General features: G+C 42.0%; 5 protein-coding genes across 5 annotated transcripts; 3 read left to right on the forward strand and 2 right to left on the reverse strand.

Annotated features, from left to right (window-relative positions):
• Window positions 1-1495: 1495 nt before the first annotated feature.
• On the reverse strand, window positions 1496-4916 carry EAF02_009061 (uncharacterized protein). Its single transcript, XM_038905109.1, has 3 exons — window positions 3883-4916; window positions 3621-3829; window positions 1496-3566 (listed from the first exon to the last, which is right to left on the reverse strand). The coding sequence occupies exons 1-3, from the start codon at window positions 4164-4166 to the stop codon at window positions 2281-2283; spliced, it is 1779 nt and encodes a 592-aa protein (XP_038755006.1). The 5' UTR covers window positions 4167-4916; the 3' UTR covers window positions 1496-2280.
• A 5986-nt stretch (window positions 4917-10902) lies between these two features.
• On the reverse strand, window positions 10903-11784 carry EAF02_009062 (uncharacterized protein; the record flags this gene model as incomplete). Its single annotated transcript, XM_038905110.1, has 3 exons — window positions 10903-10989; window positions 11038-11376; window positions 11557-11784. The coding sequence occupies 3 exons, from the start codon at window positions 11782-11784 to the stop codon at window positions 10903-10905; spliced, it is 654 nt and encodes a 217-aa protein (XP_038755007.1).
• A 14-nt stretch (window positions 11785-11798) lies between these two features.
• Window positions 11799-12931, forward strand: EAF02_009063 (uncharacterized protein). The gene is made up of 4 exons (XM_038905111.1): window positions 11799-12077; window positions 12193-12253; window positions 12335-12464; window positions 12537-12931. Exons 1-4 carry the CDS (start codon window positions 12030-12032, stop codon window positions 12649-12651), a joined length of 354 nt encoding a protein of 117 aa, XP_038755008.1. The 5' UTR covers window positions 11799-12029; the 3' UTR covers window positions 12652-12931.
• Window positions 12932-13057: 126 nt separating this feature from the next.
• Window positions 13058-14094, forward strand: EAF02_009064 (uncharacterized protein; the record flags this gene model as incomplete). The annotated part of the gene is made up of 4 exons (XM_038905112.1): window positions 13058-13136; window positions 13193-13621; window positions 13680-13967; window positions 14015-14094. The coding sequence occupies 4 exons, from the start codon at window positions 13058-13060 to the stop codon at window positions 14092-14094; spliced, it is 876 nt and encodes a 291-aa protein (XP_038755009.1).
• A 2010-nt stretch (window positions 14095-16104) lies between these two features.
• EAF02_009065 (uncharacterized protein) lies at window positions 16105-17140 on the forward strand (the record flags this gene model as incomplete). The annotated part of the gene is made up of 2 exons (XM_038905113.1): window positions 16105-16528; window positions 16563-17140. 2 exons carry the CDS (start codon window positions 16105-16107, stop codon window positions 17138-17140), a joined length of 1002 nt encoding a protein of 333 aa, XP_038755010.1.
• Between the last annotated feature and the right edge of the window lie 541 nt (window positions 17141-17681).

Here is a 17681-nt window from a genome sequence, read left to right on the forward strand (position 1 = left end):
CATTGGCCTTAGGTAATGTGAATTGTCAAGAGATACCTGGTAGACACTGGACAGTCACAAAAAACCTTGAAGTTGGTCAATTCTCCCGCCAAATCTAGCCCTTGAGGCTTGAGCCCGTTGCATCTCGTTTCGTTTCGTTTCGTCATTGCTGATTGTTACATACTCCGTAGATCTTTTGGTGCTATCTTACTGGTCGGTACGTATGTACATGCCACTTCCCCTGCAGAATCTATGATGATAGAGAAGAGACTCATCTGTGTAGTCAGCTAAAAGAAAGGTGTTTTACGAGTACACACTAGGTATATGCATGTACGTCGTATAATATAAATTGTTGTCATCTTGGATGTAAATCTCATCTGTCAATATATCTATTCCGTATCAAGCCGGACTCTTCAAATCATCATTTTCAAAGAAAGATCCTTTATCCCTTCTTTAAAACTATATTTTATATTAATATAATTCACACTCTAACGCTCTAACCCTCTACTAACATTTTAATACATACATATAACATACAGACCTGAATAATTTGTTTATTTACTTATCTATACTATATATCTACTTATATATATATATAAATTATAGTGCTTCATATAGATTTTTTCAATTCGAAATGTTTTTTAAATCTGAGATTCATTTTTTTAATTTTTTGATATAATCTATTCTTAATATTATTTAGTTTTTATAAAACTATACTATAAATATAAATAGAATTATTTAGTATTAATAAGTAATAAAAAAATCTATAATTTTTTATATTATTTTTTAATTAAAATAATTTTTGAATTTTAGATTTATAATCTAATCTTTCAAATCTTTAAACTTATATTCCAATCATCTTTATTCAATACAATAAATTATTCTTCTACTTTTTAAAATTTGTTTAACTACCTAGATACTTTTACACTTTAAAAATAATATTTATTTTATTCTTATACTTTTTAGATTCTATAAGAAAAGAATAGATTTTATAAAGAAATTTAAAAAAAAAAAAAAATTTCAAATATACCCATATCATCCATCCCATCCATCTAACCCAAAACCCATCTATAATCATACTCTTAACACCTATCTATCAATCTACATCTACATCTACATCTACATCCACCCATCTACATCTACTCATCCACCCATCCACTCACAAACTACTCACTCCCCCATATTCCCAATTTTCTCAAAATCCCCCAAATCCCCCAGATCCAGATCCAGCATACATACCCAGGTCCTCCCTCATACATCCCACCCCCAACATCCAAACACCACACGTTACCAAACCCCCAAGCTGAACAAACACTACCTCCAAAATCTCCAACTAGGTAATACATGGTCTAGAACAGTCAATAGTCGATGTAAAGATCAAAACCTAATATCCAAGCTAACAAAATACACTCTCAGACATATCACATCACACAAATCTCACACATCCATCACAAAGCATGCAGGGAAAAAACTCTCACCAAAACTCACACAAACTCACACATAAACACACCCATCATAAATATTAATTATATGCACATTTTTTTAACTTTACTACTCAAGCTCAAAAAAGAACAAGATTAAAAAAACGAAGAAAACGATTTTACAAAATAGATTTTTCCACTATTAAGCCCACCATGATTCATCAATCCATTGCTTTACGCACATGTGCGCCAGCCAGCAAAATAAAAAAGCACCAAAAGCAAAATTTGTAAACCCCCACACCATGTTGTTGTTTCCAGATTCAAATATCGCACGCTTTCCCCCTAAAGCTTTCCACCCGTCCATTTATATCTTCAATCCAACTACCACACAAAATCTCCATAAGAGAGTTAAGTAAAAACAGTAAAGATGAAGCTGATTAACAGACATCAAGTTCAAGAGAGAATGCGCAAGAGCAAAGATATCAATGAGAAAACGATCGCTGTACCAGACAGGCATGATAGAATTGGGTAAAGTCGTCATGCAAGTCGTGGCGTAAAAAGACAGAAGGAAATTTGGGAATATGAAATCAAGACTATGCTACAATGCCCAAAATAGCAAGTGCAAAGTCGAGAGAAAAATCGACATGAAATACCCAAAAATTGAGACGGCCGTTGACACCTCCCCCTTTCCGTGCAAAATGAAAATCAACCCAACGCCACCCCCGAAAATCGCCCCAAACAATCTCTAAGCGAAAACACTTTCTGAAATGCAGACATTGATCATCTCAACCATCTGTAATTTCAAACTCATTTCCAACCAAGGCCCAGAGTAGCCTTTCAGGCTCTCGACCACTTCCAAAGTTCAAAAAGTTGATCTAATCTACTGAGGCATATGCTCAGGCGAAAGACCATCATGATCAACAGGGAATTGAACAAGATTACTCATGTCCATATCCGCCGCAGATTGTTCACCAAAAGCTGGAGAATGAGGATGCATAGGAATATTAAGGGTGTGCTTCTGATACATCTCATTGAGTCCGGTACCATCATCGGAGATGGCCGAATCATTATGCATACTGTAAACATCGGCAGAAGCACTTCGGTGCATCATTGACATTGGTGGAGATTGATCAACAATTGCTGGGTCTCCGTGACTCATAAAAGACAAAGGAGAAACGGATGGAGGAACAAGCGAAGAAGGATCAGGCGACAGGTAAGGCATCGAGTATGGCGTGAAGTTCGAAGCTGGCATTGAAGATGATGTTGGCATTGGTCCTGTCATAGGTCCATTGTCATTTTGGTGAGGGAAGAAGCCAGGGCTGGCATAATCCGATGGGGAAGTTGTTGTTGCTGCTGACATGGGATACTGTCTGAAATCCATTCCATAACCCGATGAGGTATCAATCCGTAGATTAGGTCCAAGAGGTCCGAGGTTGTTTGGTTGTTGAGGAATAGGAGCAAAGATATTGGGGTTTCCATGTTGGTGTTGATGTTGGTTTTCACCAGGGTGTTGAATGAGGAATGATGGCATTGGGTTGTTGAACATGGAGAAATCGACGGCCATTGGAACGGATCTACTCCTCTGTCTTCTGTGGCCAGGTCCACGCGCACTTGGATGAACACCAATACCCCATTGAGATTCTTGGAACATACCAACATGGGCTTGCGCATTGAAATTTGGCTGAGAAGACGGACGGAGACCAGTTGGAGATGCAGGTGCTGAGATGGATAATGGTTGTTGATGTGTGAATGGATTATCGCGTGTGATAAAAGACTCAAGGGAAACAAGCTTGGCTAATTGACCACTGAGAACCTTAGGGTGACCACCCAAATGATGAACCATGACTTGAGATGCTTGCTGGTCTTCTGTAAAATCACCACATTGGTAAAATCCACCCGATCCAGAAGAGTCCATGAAAAAGTTTGGCGCACGAATAAGTTCAACAACTAATCCACCAGGTCGCGACTCATTATCTCCATTTTCCAGGTAGATATTTTTGATTGACGAAAATGGATACTCAATTTTGTAACCAGCTTGATCGTTGTTGATGTAGTAGGTCATTGTTGACTTATCCGGCGAGTAGAAGATGATGAGATCCATGGCATTCTGACCGATTCGTCTCCAGGATCCAATACTCAGTGATCTACACGAAAGATGATGAATCACTATTCAATGTCAGCATAAGATCACAACATAATGAGATCTGTAGTTCTACTTACCAACTTTTCCTTGAGGGCCGTGATCACCACCCATGAGCATGTTGCCACTACCATAGGGCATAAGTCCACCTCGGCCCAAGAAGTTACCACCCAGTGACTTTCCTGATTCCATCTCCTGAATCGCAAGGTATTGGCGCATGGTTTCTGGAATTTCACAAGTCTCTCCAGTCTCGATACTCTTCTTTGCCATGAGCTTGATCTTTGCACGTCTGCGAAAGGCTATTAGACTATGCGATGCTTGTTTAGTGTGAAAATAACTGACCTGTTTTGGAACCAGATTTGAACAGAACGTTCAGTCATGGTGATATCCTCCGCGATTCTCTCTCTAACTGTGGCGGTGGGTGTTGGATTTTTATTGAATTCCATTTCCAAAGTGACCAATTGATCTTGTGTAGCTCTCTGTCTCTTCTGGTTCTTTTGTTGTTGTGTTAATGTGCTCTTGCGCGGAGGTCTGCGGGAAGCCGAGCTACTTCCAGCCGAGTTCGACGCGGTAGGAGAGGGTGTTGAGAGCATCTTGAGAGCATCTTCTTGCGACATGTCCGACATCTTTATTAAGTTGTTAGGACCGTTGTCGATTACTTTCGTATGTTCCTAATAGTTCAATCTTCCTCCAATGTTTGTATATGTAGTATATGACAAGCTGTTGTCCTTGGTTGTACGAGTCTCTGTGATCGTCGAGATGCTATGTGCTTTGTATGCACAGGTTGTTGTTTTTCTGCGTCGAAGCCTAAGGGAGAATAAATAAAAGGGTCTTTGAGTAAATCCAAACTTTGACAAGATGGATATATTTCAAAACAAATGCTTCGCTGAATCTTGCAGGAAATATTGTATTGTATTGTATTGTAATGTATGGTATAGATTTGAATAGAGTCTCAAGAGATTCGTAAATGAAGCGTCGTAGATTTATGAAGAAAGAGTGTTAAAAGGGTCAAGATGACTCTTCTGTTTACTTTGTGGTTGAATGTAAAGACTGGAAGTGTGGAAGTTCGAATCGAAGGAGTGTTCAAGTCAACAACGACTTTATTCTTTTCTCTACAGAAGAATTGTGAAGAGGTAGAATGTAAATGTGAATTTGACAACTGAGAATCCGAAGGAGTGTAATGGACCCGAAGAATCCGATTAAAAGAAAGACAAGAGGGAAAGGGGAGAAAATCACAAGGGGGGGGAAAGACTTTTGATAGAAGAGACGATGATGAAGTTGTTTTAAGAGAGAGGAAGATTCCACGATAGTAAAAGGGAATAAGACAAAAAGAGGGAATGGGAAGGGGGAAAAGGCGAGCGGATCAGAGGTGTGGGTATAGTGAATAATAAATTTTAGCGTGGATAATGTAGTAGTGCGGTAGTGTGGGTGGTTTATGTGGTAGCGTGGTGTATTAAAAGTCATTTGGTCAACCGTCACCCACTGGACAAATTTACTCAATTATGACTGGCTCAACTCAAGTCTGACCAGTCAAAATACACTAAAATAGAGCTAATCCTTGAAACCATCCACCAATCCACAAACCCTCAAGTGAACTTGTGAAGCAAGCCAAAGTCCATTAAGTCCATGACTTACAAGTTACAAGCGGGCAAGCGAGGCAGGCAAGCAGACAAACAAGCAAGATGTTGAGAATTTATAAGCATCTAGACAAAACAAGACAAAGATAAGCAGTAGCAGCAAGTATAGCAGTCGTAAACAAGAAAGAGTCTAACAAGAATCTAACCGACAATTGGTCGTTGGTAGACAGATACACGTGTGCTGCTAACAGTCTTTCTTCACAACCATCTACTTCGGATAACCTAGGCATTCTATTCACTCTCACTCTCGAAATCCTAATTACCTAGGTACAATACTGACAATATTGTACGTACAGGATGTGAGAAAAAGAGAATCCCTAGGTAAGAGAAAGCGAGAGAGGGGGTCAAGGAGGGAATCAGAGAGAGTGAATGATTGGAAAAGAGCATCATCACGCGCTCCTGTTGACTCTCCATCTTGTCATTCTTTTCTATTCTAGACCTCTCCATCCAACTAAAACTACCTACCTAGGTAGGTACTCGAGTATTCCTCCCACATCAACTCAACAACGCATACCATTGACTGAATTTGCCAGTTCATACATCCAACGCATGTAGGTACCTCCATGTAGTCCATTGGCACAGTGGATGAGTGGGGATGAGGGGGGTGGTTCTCTCAAAAATAGTAATGCAGTAGTCTCAATTGATTATTGTTAGGTACCGACTTTCTACTTCTGTTATCCAATGCTATCTTCCCATCTACCCAGTTACTTTCTCGCGATCCATATACATACATGAACTGATGAATTAGTCTAATCTATCTGACAAACGGTTGGACTATTATTTACCACATCGAGTAATGGAATGCCGACGCCCATTACGAATGGCAGTTTGCCATTTTTGTGCACGATCTAAGGCATCAGACGGGCACCAAAACAGGACGGTATACCGGTACTAAACGAGGTGAATCTTTCGCTTTCTCTCCATCCAGGATTTGATAAACTCGATCCCTTGATCATTGTATTCCTTCAGAAAATCATACCTCGAGACCTCCCCCCCAAGATGCCTGTGCGTGGCCCAGCGGTTTAGTCACCTACACCAAAACCTACACCCATGCGAGCACGACCTGGATTGGAAAAAGATCCAAAAAGGGGGTAAAGAAGATCCATGTAAAATTGATTAGCGTCATATGTACTTTTATGTAGAAGTACGCACGTATGCAAAATTTTATGTCCTGTGTAAGTTATTCTTGCATTTTGTATGGCAAGAAGAATAATTCAAAGCTCCGCTGCTGCCATTGATGCACTACTCTACCCAAGTCCTCCGTAGAGTGGTGCACTACGACCAATCCATACACCAATCGTCGTGTAGTGGCTCCCGTCATCCTGGTCTTGTTCCTCTTCCTCCTCAAACATGGGTATACCATACCCCTGAATTGCGTTGTTGCAGATTCCGGACTTTTCAGGACCAGTCTCAATCCTCGTTGGTGGCTGGCAGCGAATCCAACCGCCGCATTTTCTTGTCTGGAATCATCTTTCTTCGGTCTTTGTACATACTTACGGTATGATTGTCGTTGGATAGACGGTGAATGCCCTGGAAAAAGACACCGGATGTGGGCGAATTGATATATCACTGCCAGTGGAGTGCCAACTTGGGGGTCGAGTCGCACAGTGCTCTTACCTTTTTATTTTTTGAAGAGGATCCGTCTTCTGACTTTCTGGTACCGACCCTCTTCATCCGAGTCCATATGCATCTTTTCCGTACCAATCACCATGCACATCTTTTGCTGCACGTTACTCGATCACTTGTAACTATAACAACACATGCAATCAACCGACCGAGTCATGCAAAGTGTACAGCATAACGCAGTACACTGTACACCTCTTTTCCTGACAATGATGTGATGTGACAATGTTGCAAGTACATACACAAAAGTCACTCAGATACATGCTTCTCTACACAGTATATTGATGATGATGATGATGATGATGATGAAGTTGGGAAGAAGAGAATTATTTGTATTCGAAATCCAAGACTTTGCTTCTTTCCCCCCTCGCAAACAATTGAAACCATTCAGAGTTCCATCCATCGTCAACACAAATATCACCCCTGATTCCCTGAAAAACCTTACCTACCCATTCAGCCACGATTTACCGCTCGTTGAAACCAATAACAAGCGCGAATGCCGAAATGTATAAAAAAAGATGGGACGGAGGGACAAAAAAACATGATGGCATTGGCAATTTGGCATCAACATAAATATTAAAACCTGGATCTAAACACCATTAGCTCGAATGATTCGTTTGACTGGTGACATATCTAAGCCCGAGGGAGAATAGTATGTTGTTTTAGTTGCGAGCCGTACCTAGATGGAACAAGCGTCTGCTTCGTACCGCAGTACCGGCAAACAAAAAGGGTGAACTTCGAAGCATGCAACAACTTTTGTACCTGCATCGACTGGCTCGGCGATTGTGCGGGACTAACGTGTGGTTCATCTTTTGTATGATTATGCATGATACTCAATGGAGATTAGTTTGATAGTCATGGTAGAAGTTCTAGTCAGGAACGCTGCCAGCTTTAAGGGGGTGGCAATAGTGATTGTATACATCGACGAATCAATCCATAAAAATTCAAACCCCCAAACCAATAAATTGGGGTAGCCTTGTATTGTCTTGTCTACTACCTACGAAGCTATTCGATCGCTCTCTCTCGTATCTTTGCATTTTGGTACCTTTCGATCAAAAAATGGTTTCTGGTGAGATCGATACGACATTATCAATCGCGGATTCGCTGCCCTGGACGATGAGGTAATATATAGCTACTGTATAAATCGGCAAACCCGTCTCTTCGTAGGAGAAAAAACAGACCAGAATTGACCACTGGCGAAACCCTTCGACAATCCAATTGTTCCATTTCATTTCAGAGAGTTAAACCCCTATGTAGTATGATAACTGAACGATATCTAAGAATTCATTAATACCTACAATTCTTATAAATTCATTTGGAATCAATTTTGCCCTCTATCTTTTCGCCTAGGGACGTATAGCTCGTTCAGTAAAACCTAGAATCAATTAGAATCATTAGCAACAAAAATCACTCTTCTCTTCCACGTACTGAAACAAAAGGATTGAAGCCAGTCAGGTAAAGGAAGCCCGTTTTACAATCGTTAGAATCCGTATTGCTCCATCCGAAAGTTTTTGAAGACAGAACCTGTGCGACGCTAACCAGAGATGGATATAGATGCTATCTTCACCCCCACCAAAACAGGATGCATAAAGGGGTAGGAGGGCATTAGCCTACTTTTCGTGCGGAAAATTGGCCTAAAACGTCAAACCGCAGAGCATAAGCATAAGCATAATGCAGAAGCATGGGATGAGCGGCTCACGTGTTCCGCTCCATTGAGAAGTTTCTCCGATTTTCTCTCGAGAGCAGATGTTGATCTTTTGTCAGTGTTGCGCGTAAGCACAACTCAATCGTGATACTTTTGAGTTTTGACAGGAGACGGGGACAAGACACGATTGCGAGTTGAACGGAGAAGAACCGAAGAAGTCGAGTAAACCGAACCCCATAATATTTCACGAGACCCTTACAATTATGAGGCCATCGCGGCCATTTATCTCGCCGTGAACATCCCTGGTACGCACGGCTATGGATATCCTATGCAAGACATGGTGGTGGCTTTTTCTACCTACGCCACTCTCACCGGGATTTTTACAGTCAAAAATGATTTGGAAAGTAGCACCGCTGTGCCGGCCCTGAATTCCTCTCCATTGTCCTTTCGTTTTCAAGCATTTTCAGCCCGAAAATTCGCGAGATCTACCTAGGTGTTCTTTGTGGTAGGTAGCATCGTTAGATCCACAACACTATCTGCTAATCAGCTTACTACTGCGCCAAAAATAACCACACAACTACTCAAATATATTATGTCATGTTCTTGTTCCTCTTTGATGCATAACACCACTAGCAGAACATAAGCTGGGATTCCCTATTCTATCTGCCAAGTTCAGACGACAATCATTGCATGGCCCTCCCGGTTCCATGCTTGGCCTTCCCAATGGAGATTATGAGATTGTGCCCTCCCCACAAGATCTACTGCCTCCACCCGACTGTCAAATCGGTGTCGCATAAACTTCGAGAAAGACTTGTTGAGGCTCGACCGTTATCACAATAATGTTTTCAATGCGGCCTGTCTCGCTTTCGATAATTCGAATATAGAGAACAAAGCGAGACGAACTTGTTGTTTTGAGTTGACTCTAAGTCGAAACGAGAAAGATAAGGTTTCTCAGATCTTTTGGCCAAGAAGAGACTGTGGGCCTATTTCTCTAGCCAAGCGGTGACTATGGAACATCCATTACATGTACAACGAGGCTCAGTGTGTTCCATCTGTTTGGGAACATAGTGACTCGGTAGAATGGCCACGTAAGTACCGCACAAAGTCTTGAACAGAAACATCGTCTACATTTGTATTCTGTTCAGACGTCATTGTCGGACAAGTATTCTTCTTTCGAGGTCTCGCACACGAACGAGTGTAGCCATTTATGATAAACAATAGTGTTGGAAGAACAGCAGCTAGCCAGTATTCTAATAGACGTATTTTCATGCCAGTTGCGCTGAGGTAACATGATCTGCGCTTTGCATCCATACAATTGTATGCCAAACTGCGTGGCTCTCAGCGTTTACAAACTATGGATTTCTAATTTAGCTTGATTTCCGAGAGAAAGAAAGACGAAGAAAGAAGACTTAACCTCTCAAACGAATTCAATGTCCCAGAAGGGCTAAGAATATCAAGAAAGATTAGTATACGGGAAAGATCTAACATAGAACATACTTGAAATCTTATCCGATATCTAACAACGGCGTCAGTATTTGCTTGCAGTACCTGGGTATGCAGATTACAAACTTCGTCACAAGTTTTGGGAAAATAATGTAGTCATATGAAGGGAGATTGCAGATTCCCAGTTCTCCGGTAATAATGGGGATGGAAAGCTAAACTTTAATTGATGCATGTGGGTTTCCAAGCAACCACAGTCAATCTCCTATAGGTTGTTCAGTAGACATATCGCTTCATGTTTTATAAAGCTGTTTTAACTTCGGATACCTTGTAAAAAGACCCGATGTGGTGATAATCGCGCGGAAAATACCAAGAAGCATACGATACGAGGGGTGGAGCACAAGAAGTGATGTGAAAAAGAGAGAAATATGTTGGGTTCGCATTGTAATCGGTGGTTAAAATTGATTTACTGGAAATTGAATCATTCTCTTGGATGTATAATAATCAAGCTGCCTGCGTTTTTCGGTTGCTCGTGTGTTTGTCTCGTCTGTCGGGACGATGGCAAGTGACTTCTCCACCAGTTCATATTAATCGGGCTCCTTTTTCTTCATATCACCAGAAGGGAAATTACTTGGGCAGCCTTGACAAGCCTCTGTATGCTTAGGCCGAATCTATAATTCTCGTCTGATACAGTCTTGGCCAAATTGATTCAATGTGTCCAACAAGCCAAGCATTTCGAAGCTGTGGAGGTATTCGGTTACCACTAGCAGTCCTAGTCAAAGGAGCATCACTACTCCTTTTCTCACTTCTGCTTGATGAACTTGGACCGCCAGCTGCTCTCTTGACTGTTTCTCATTATCCCCCATGTGTGAGTACCATCAACACAACTAGTGTACTATAATGGTAGCTTCTGCACATTTACTTGCGAGAAGGGGGAGGCCAAGTTAGAGTAAGGTGAAGATTTATTTTGATTAGAAAGCAACGCATCGTTGCAGATGAGTAATGAATGATGCAAGTCTACTTCTCGAATGGACTTGCTGGTTCTGGGGCCTCGTAACCACGTCGAATCAAAAATCCAGCGAACTTCTGCTCCAACCTTGCAAACTAAGATACCTATTAGATTTAACTCGTAATGATACCTATAATACTTACCACACTTGTTTCCTCCACTGGTACAACTCCATCTTTGATCCATACGGAATAACTGCCCATGAGGTTTGCCATCATAACATCAGTGGTGAGTCTATCCCCGACAACTGCTATTTGATCTGGTCTGGTGACTCCGGTCTCGGGATACTTGGAAAAGTATTCCATAATATCAGGACCACATCCGGGCTTCTTAGAAGCGTGAGATAAGACTGTAACGCCTGTAGACTTCTCAACTTCAACAGCAAGCCTGCCAGAACGATCTAAAGATTCAGCACCTGCTGTATTAGAAACAATCAGAAGCCGCCGGCCTGGATAAGCTTCCCGAAGTTTTTTGAAAGTTTCCTAGAACCAATTAACATTGAAAAAAGATCTCATGATTCAAGTTCGATTGGGAAAGACAGGAACGCAGAAGTGATAGGATAAATGTAAGAAAGACAGATGCAGGTAGACTAAACACCCCACCCAGCGTGCTCAGTGTAGATCGACAAGTTGAGAAACCATAAAGTACACGCTCCAACGTACATTGTAAGGCTCGTATATGTCATTGGATTTAGGATATGCGAAGCAATTATCCTTGTCCAACACTACAGCTCTAATATCAGCATTTTTGTATTTATCAAAAGCCGAGTTGAGAGGTATCGGTAGGTGGTTGAATGTGGAAACGGTTGCTTGAGGCAAAATCAATTTCGGTCTTACGAGAAGACGAAATATATTCACCGTTGCTGATATGTTAAGAGTATTCATATCCATTGATGTAATTTCTTATGCAATGGTTGTAATGTTCGGATCGGATCAATAATTCTGAGGGAGGATTGCTTGAAGATGGTAGACGGAAGTTACCGAAAGCTTCAAGATCACTAGCGTCAAATTATTCTGAGATATCCAAAGCTTCACTCGGATATTGACATTCACGCGCGCCGACTTTCAACGACTTTATCCCAGACCCTCATCTCTCTCTACCCAATTCCTCGCGATATAATCGATCTATAGCAATCATGACGAGCACAATCGGAATACCAATCAAGCTCTTGAACGAGGCCCAAGTTAGTCCATTCTATTCCTCATAGGCTCCAAGGTCCAGTGTACCAAGGCCCGACGGACTTCTCTTCTCTCATTTGACATCTGCCACGTTCTCTGCTGATAGCCATCGTTTATTAGGGTCATGTCGTAACTCTCGAGATCACGACCGGTCAGGTCTACCGTGGAAAGCTTTTGGAAGGTACGATTACCTATTACGTTGAACAAGCTCGCAAATCGCAAGAAAAGAAAGAAGGGACATGCTAATTCGAGATCATTCTAGCGGAAGATAACATGAACGTTCAACTTAAGGATATTACTGTCACAGCGCGTGACGGTCGTGTCAGTCATTTGGACCAAGTATACATCAGAGGCTCACACGTGAGATTCTTTATTGTTCCAGATATGTTAAGGTTAGTGGAGCCAAGATGAAGCTCCGGAGCAGTATATATCATTGTGGACAAGGCTAACGCAAATTATTGCAGGAACGCGCCTATGTTCAGGAGTAGAAATACTAGGGGTAGAGGTGTCGGATTGGCAAGAGGAAGGGCTACAGTTAGCAGGGCGAGAGCAAGTGGACGAGGAGCACCAAGAGGTTGAGAGACTCATATTATATGTGGATGAAAGGATAATTTTTTCAAGTGTCGGCGTTTGAGGAAAACTTATGATAAATTGCAAAGCTAGTCTGGGCAGAGGAGAGCTACGAAGGCTCGAATATTGAGGATGACCCAGCGCACAAGCATACATGGGGAGGGCTTTTTCCTTACTAGCATTTGAGTTAGAGCAGAGCAATTAGGAGCTTATATCCAATATCCTAAAGATAGATGCTATATCTCTCCCTATTTAGGTATATTCCAATGAACTTGTTCAGATGTCAAAGAAAATAAGCCAATGATATAATGCTACTTTAAATTTCGGATCGGGCAAAGAAACTTCCGACATAATATCAAACCTACTGTTTTTCCTTGTGTTCCCGACATAGATTGATCAATACATACAATCAATCATGGCGATGGAAATTTCACATCCACGGCGTATTCTAGCTGTTAGTAGACCAGATTCTGGTCTTGTAGACTTATTGAAAGGTTTGAACACCACCTATGCTTATAAACACGATTTGGACATTGACTTACCTTTCAAGGTCTCACGGGTTCTGCGCCTGCTCTCACAGGGGACTCTATCGCAGGTGTAACACATGACTGGTCTATCAAAACTAATTACTATACCGCAAGTGTTCCAATATGGCTTGATGAGATACATGAGCCAGAAATATGGTGTAAGGAATTTTTGGCACCAGAAGCTCGAGAAGTTCTGACGGTTCTTGGTGCCTTTATTGTATGTTTCCGAAAGCCTGTCGATGAAGCTGAGTTACAAGCTTTTAAGGTTCTTTTGGAGGGTGTGGCCGAGGTTGTTAAGGAGGGTTGTGGTTATACTTGGGATGGCGTTTGTTTGGCCGTGGCTATGCCACAGTCAACGACTCCATACCTGGAGAAAAGCTTCGACGAGTGGGAAGAATTGTGCCAGGAGCATGGCTTTGAATTTATTGATTTTGAAAGCAAAGGTCGAATGAGTACTCAGGTAAGATAATGATTTCAATAAAATTACATGTTTATTGTTGACACCTGTAGAACCCATGGGTCTTGAGAGGTTGAAGGAAGCTTTAGAAGCCAATGAATGGGAGGGTGGTGATGATGATGGGGAAGGTCTTGATCTTGGTGACTTCGAGGATGATGGCGATGACAATAAAAGCATCGGGTTCGGTATCGAAGCGGCTGAATTGGAAATGGAAATGTTCGGTATGAAGCAGGCAATTTATGGCGAGTCCTCCGAAAAAACGAACCCCGAAGAAGAAGTAGAGAATGAGGATGGAGTAGAGCAGCTCGAAGCTTTGATGTTGAGAATGCAAGCAGTCAAAGGTAAGAGATATCTACTTATTGGGAAACTTACAAACTGACATAAACAGATATGGGTGCGGATTTGCCAGAAGCTGAGAGGAAGAGATTTGCTGCGAAAGCCGTTAACGATTTAATGAAAACTTTATAAGATGCCCCGTTGTGATCATGATCCAAGAAGCAACAATGTGTAAATAACGACCTTAAGTCCCGCGCGAGATTGTCTTCGAGTAACGGCTTGAAATTACATATATCTTACTACATGCCAGTTCCAAGATGGTTTTTCTATACTCCGTGGTATAGCAAGACTGGAATGATAAAGTAGCGCCGGTTGCGCATACCAAATCGCTGGACCAGATAGAGATGCCCTACAGTGGTTGTAGCTATGTGGCCTAGAGTCTAGTATGCCTTCTTGGTTCCAGACACAATTTCGCCAATATTGGCGCTCCAGCTCTCCGTTATGAGCCCAAGCCAAGTGGCTTACTTTCTGACTTTCTGCCGATCTCGATATCTACTTAGGTCTCGAGCGGTGTGTTACACATCTACGATCCTAATCATATTTCGCAATATTGAAGTGTTCGTCTTGTTCTTGAATGCCTATCCACGGAATTCCAGCCTCACGGTCTCATCATTCCTACTTGTACGGGGAGCTGTGTTGATGAGCTTCTGCTTTTCATTCTGCTTGCCATGTACTACCCAGCAGCGAGAAAGCTTCATCTGCTCTCCCATTGCGATTAAATTTCGGTCAGTCCTCTTCCATTTCGCAAAGTTCATTCTTGCTTCAGGCTTCGAGTGGTCAAGTGATAACTCTAGTCGACCTTCGAGCTGCTGGCAACATATCTTCAAATTGTGATGTCGAAATTTTTAATTGAAATCTCTATGATTTCCCCTCGAAGCTGTAATTCTTGCGCCGTGATTCGATAGAGATCCTAAAGCTACACTTCCGTTTTCTCGCTTGTGAATACCAGGCAACATTCTTTATATCTCAAAATCCAAAAAGAATATGAAAAATCATCCAATATGTTATGACTGATGTAGAATCTAATTCACTTTCAACATAACATACCACTTCATGACTGGCCCCTAGCCCCCTTTAAGTATCGCACCTTTCCTTCTCTCCCAAAGTTTAATCCATCATCCTTTGAACTCGTTCATTACAAACTGCTCTCAACGTTCTTAACAATTACTCCACGCCTTTTGATTGTGTATTAGCCTCGGAAAGCTTCCTGAGATCTATTTACTTCATATTTCAATACTAAGTTTCTCAATATAATTCATTTTGTCGTCTCCAACGTGCCATTTTCGTCGAAGAATCGAACTACTGTGGTCAAATTCGATCCAAGAATCGTGTATGGTTGATTTTCTGCGAGTATACATTGTTTTACAACAAGATTATCTTTGGAACTTCCTTCAAAACTGCCTACACTCGAACTTTATGGTATAGAATGTATGAAATCTCGTTCACTCACGCCCTTCATTTCCTTTCTTGATGGATTACTTTTGAAATAGCGATGATGTCTTGCTAACATGGCAACACTTAATTTCTAGACCTATTTCGTCTCCGATCCACGATAAAATATTACTCCAAGCCAGGAGACCGAGCTATCTTTTGATCATCCGATCCTCAATCTTAACAAACCCTCCCAGATCTTTTCCCTTTCGGACTTCAAGAAGCGAGTTTTCTTTTATTGACGCCTAAAAACACGCTGGTCTCTCCATCAAGGTCCTCTTTATCTGCTCGACGTCGAAAACTTGCTTTGTTGGAGCAGAATATTACTTCAATCTTGTGATCACGCGACCAAGCTTGTTCCCTAGGTAAATACTCGGACGACTCTGGAACTTTCTCTGATTCACAATTCAACCTTTTACTATCCTGAATAGGATGAATTTGACATAAGTCGAGCTTCTTCGAACCTTCTTGTTAACCCCGTTACCTTAAACGACCTATCAATACAGGAAACCTCGGCTATCATCATCATACCCCCCAGCATCTACCCCTATCCACCTCCGATTACTCCAAAATGGGCGGTAAATTCTGGAGTCCACAAGAGCAGGAATATTTGTCCACGAAGTCATGACCAAGTCCCGCTTCAACGGTAAGATGGCGCATATAACCCCAACAAAGGTATGTCATGGACGGATCTCGCGGACATGATGCAACATGACATGGATCAAAGAAAACTTGCTCGTAGACAATATACTGGAAATATGTTGTATGAGCACTGGTACCCAGACTGTCAAGAAAGATTGGGGCGAAGATCGCGTTAGGATATTGGCGGCAAGTGCGAAAGCTGCTCAGCGTGGTGCTGGTCGACAACCAAGAGCATCTAGAGTCACGAAAGCTAAGAAGGGGGTTGGTACAGCGTCACTTTTACCAGTTGTTGCAGGTCAGTCCAGAAAACGCACAACAAGCCCTATGGAGCAGCGAAAAGCAGCGAGTTCCCGCCGAAATAGCACAGAATCTTCAGGTTACAATTCGAACCATTCTTTCATGACGGACTATCCTGCTCCTGAGAGCTATTCCACACGATTTGAAGGCCCAAGCATGGCTCAGAGACGATTTCCTGACCCTCCAATAAACTCCGGTTCATCAACAAATCGCCACTTTCACCCATACAGAGCTCCAAATGCATACCGCCAATCCCACACTAAATATCCGGCAACAAATCACCCCCGATGGTATCCTGAACGTCCCCGAAGCTCAAACTCCTCTTCAGACCCGTCACCCAGAAACTCACATGAGACTCACTTTTACAACCCCATCAAAAGCTCCCCACCAACCCCTAAGTCTCCAGAAACACCAACCCATCATCATCCGCGATCCCACCCCCGAAGACGACGGAAAGAGTCTTTTCGTCGAGCAAGATTATTCTGGATATAACCGTGGGACCTCTGCTCCGCGCCCGAATACGGAGTTGGATGCCGCGGTGACTATGACCATGTTTCATCGGCAAGAGATGCACACTTTGCATGGAACTCCTGTTAGAAGATTTGGTCACCCGGATGCCCGTCGTGATGTTCAGCAGGTTCGTCCTGATAACCATGGTTATCAACGGTATATTGGGGATACTAGTTCAGGATTCCGTCTTGCAGATTCAGTTCCTCGTGTTGATACGGTTCGCCGGAGTCAGAAGCAGGGTCGATTAGGCCAATTGGAGAAATGTGACGAGGATGACAAGAACAACGAGAATGAGTAGCTTTTGGAGATATCACAGGCTGATTTGAGAGTGTCCGTGGGATCTTCACGTTGAATTTGAATCATTAGGACGGCTTTTAGGCATTCAGAAGTTGAAGGGATTTTCATTTTTGCTTCAAGGCATTTCGAATACACGGAGGGAGTTTTGCGAGTTTTATTAGATACCTAGATATCCATGACTGAATAAATACATTTGATTTATTTATCCTACATGAATGTAATGTTTTTCCACACAGTTTCACGTGAACTATCTGAAACGGGATTTTGATATGTAAACTCTCCGGTTTTCGGAGTTCATATGATTGAGATGTTCGTCTTGATAGCTTGATTTTGAGATGTAGATAGCCTTGATCTGGATATGAAAGGTGGAGAGCCATTTCTTTGTTGAATGATACTAGCATAAATATGAGATGGGGCAACAAGTAATGCTTTACAAACAACTCGAGATGAGAACACGAAGTTACTTAAATGGATGAGGTATATAAGAATGGTCATACAATATGATCGAACATTTGCGTTCTTCTCCTGTCGTATCCATTCTC

Source organism: Botrytis sinoallii, assembly GCF_014898435.1.
Source record: "Botrytis sinoallii strain Bc 23 chromosome Unknown BSIN_018, whole genome shotgun sequence".
Classification (NCBI taxonomy): Eukaryota; Fungi; Ascomycota; class Leotiomycetes; order Helotiales; family Sclerotiniaceae; genus Botrytis; species Botrytis sinoallii.

Coding starts and splice junctions, on each gene's coding strand:
- EAF02_009061 (XM_038905109.1), bottom strand. CDS start 4,166: ATGTCGGACATGTCGCAAGAAGATGCTCTCAAGATGCTCTCAACACCC. Junction 3,830..3,882: donor CAAATCTGGTTCCAAAACAG/GTCAGTTATTTT, acceptor AGCCTTTCGCAG/ACGTGCAAAGATCAAGCTCA. Junction 3,567..3,620: donor CGGCCCTCAAGGAAAAGTTG/GTAAGTAGAACT, acceptor GACATTGAATAG/TGATTCATCATCTTTCGTGT.
- EAF02_009063 (XM_038905111.1), top strand. CDS start 12,030: ATGACGAGCACAATCGGAATACCAATCAAGCTCTTGAACGAGGCCCAA. Junction 12,078..12,192: donor AGCTCTTGAACGAGGCCCAA/GTTAGTCCATTC, acceptor ATCGTTTATTAG/GGTCATGTCGTAACTCTCGA. Junction 12,465..12,536: donor ATTGTTCCAGATATGTTAAG/GTTAGTGGAGCC, acceptor AAATTATTGCAG/GAACGCGCCTATGTTCAGGA.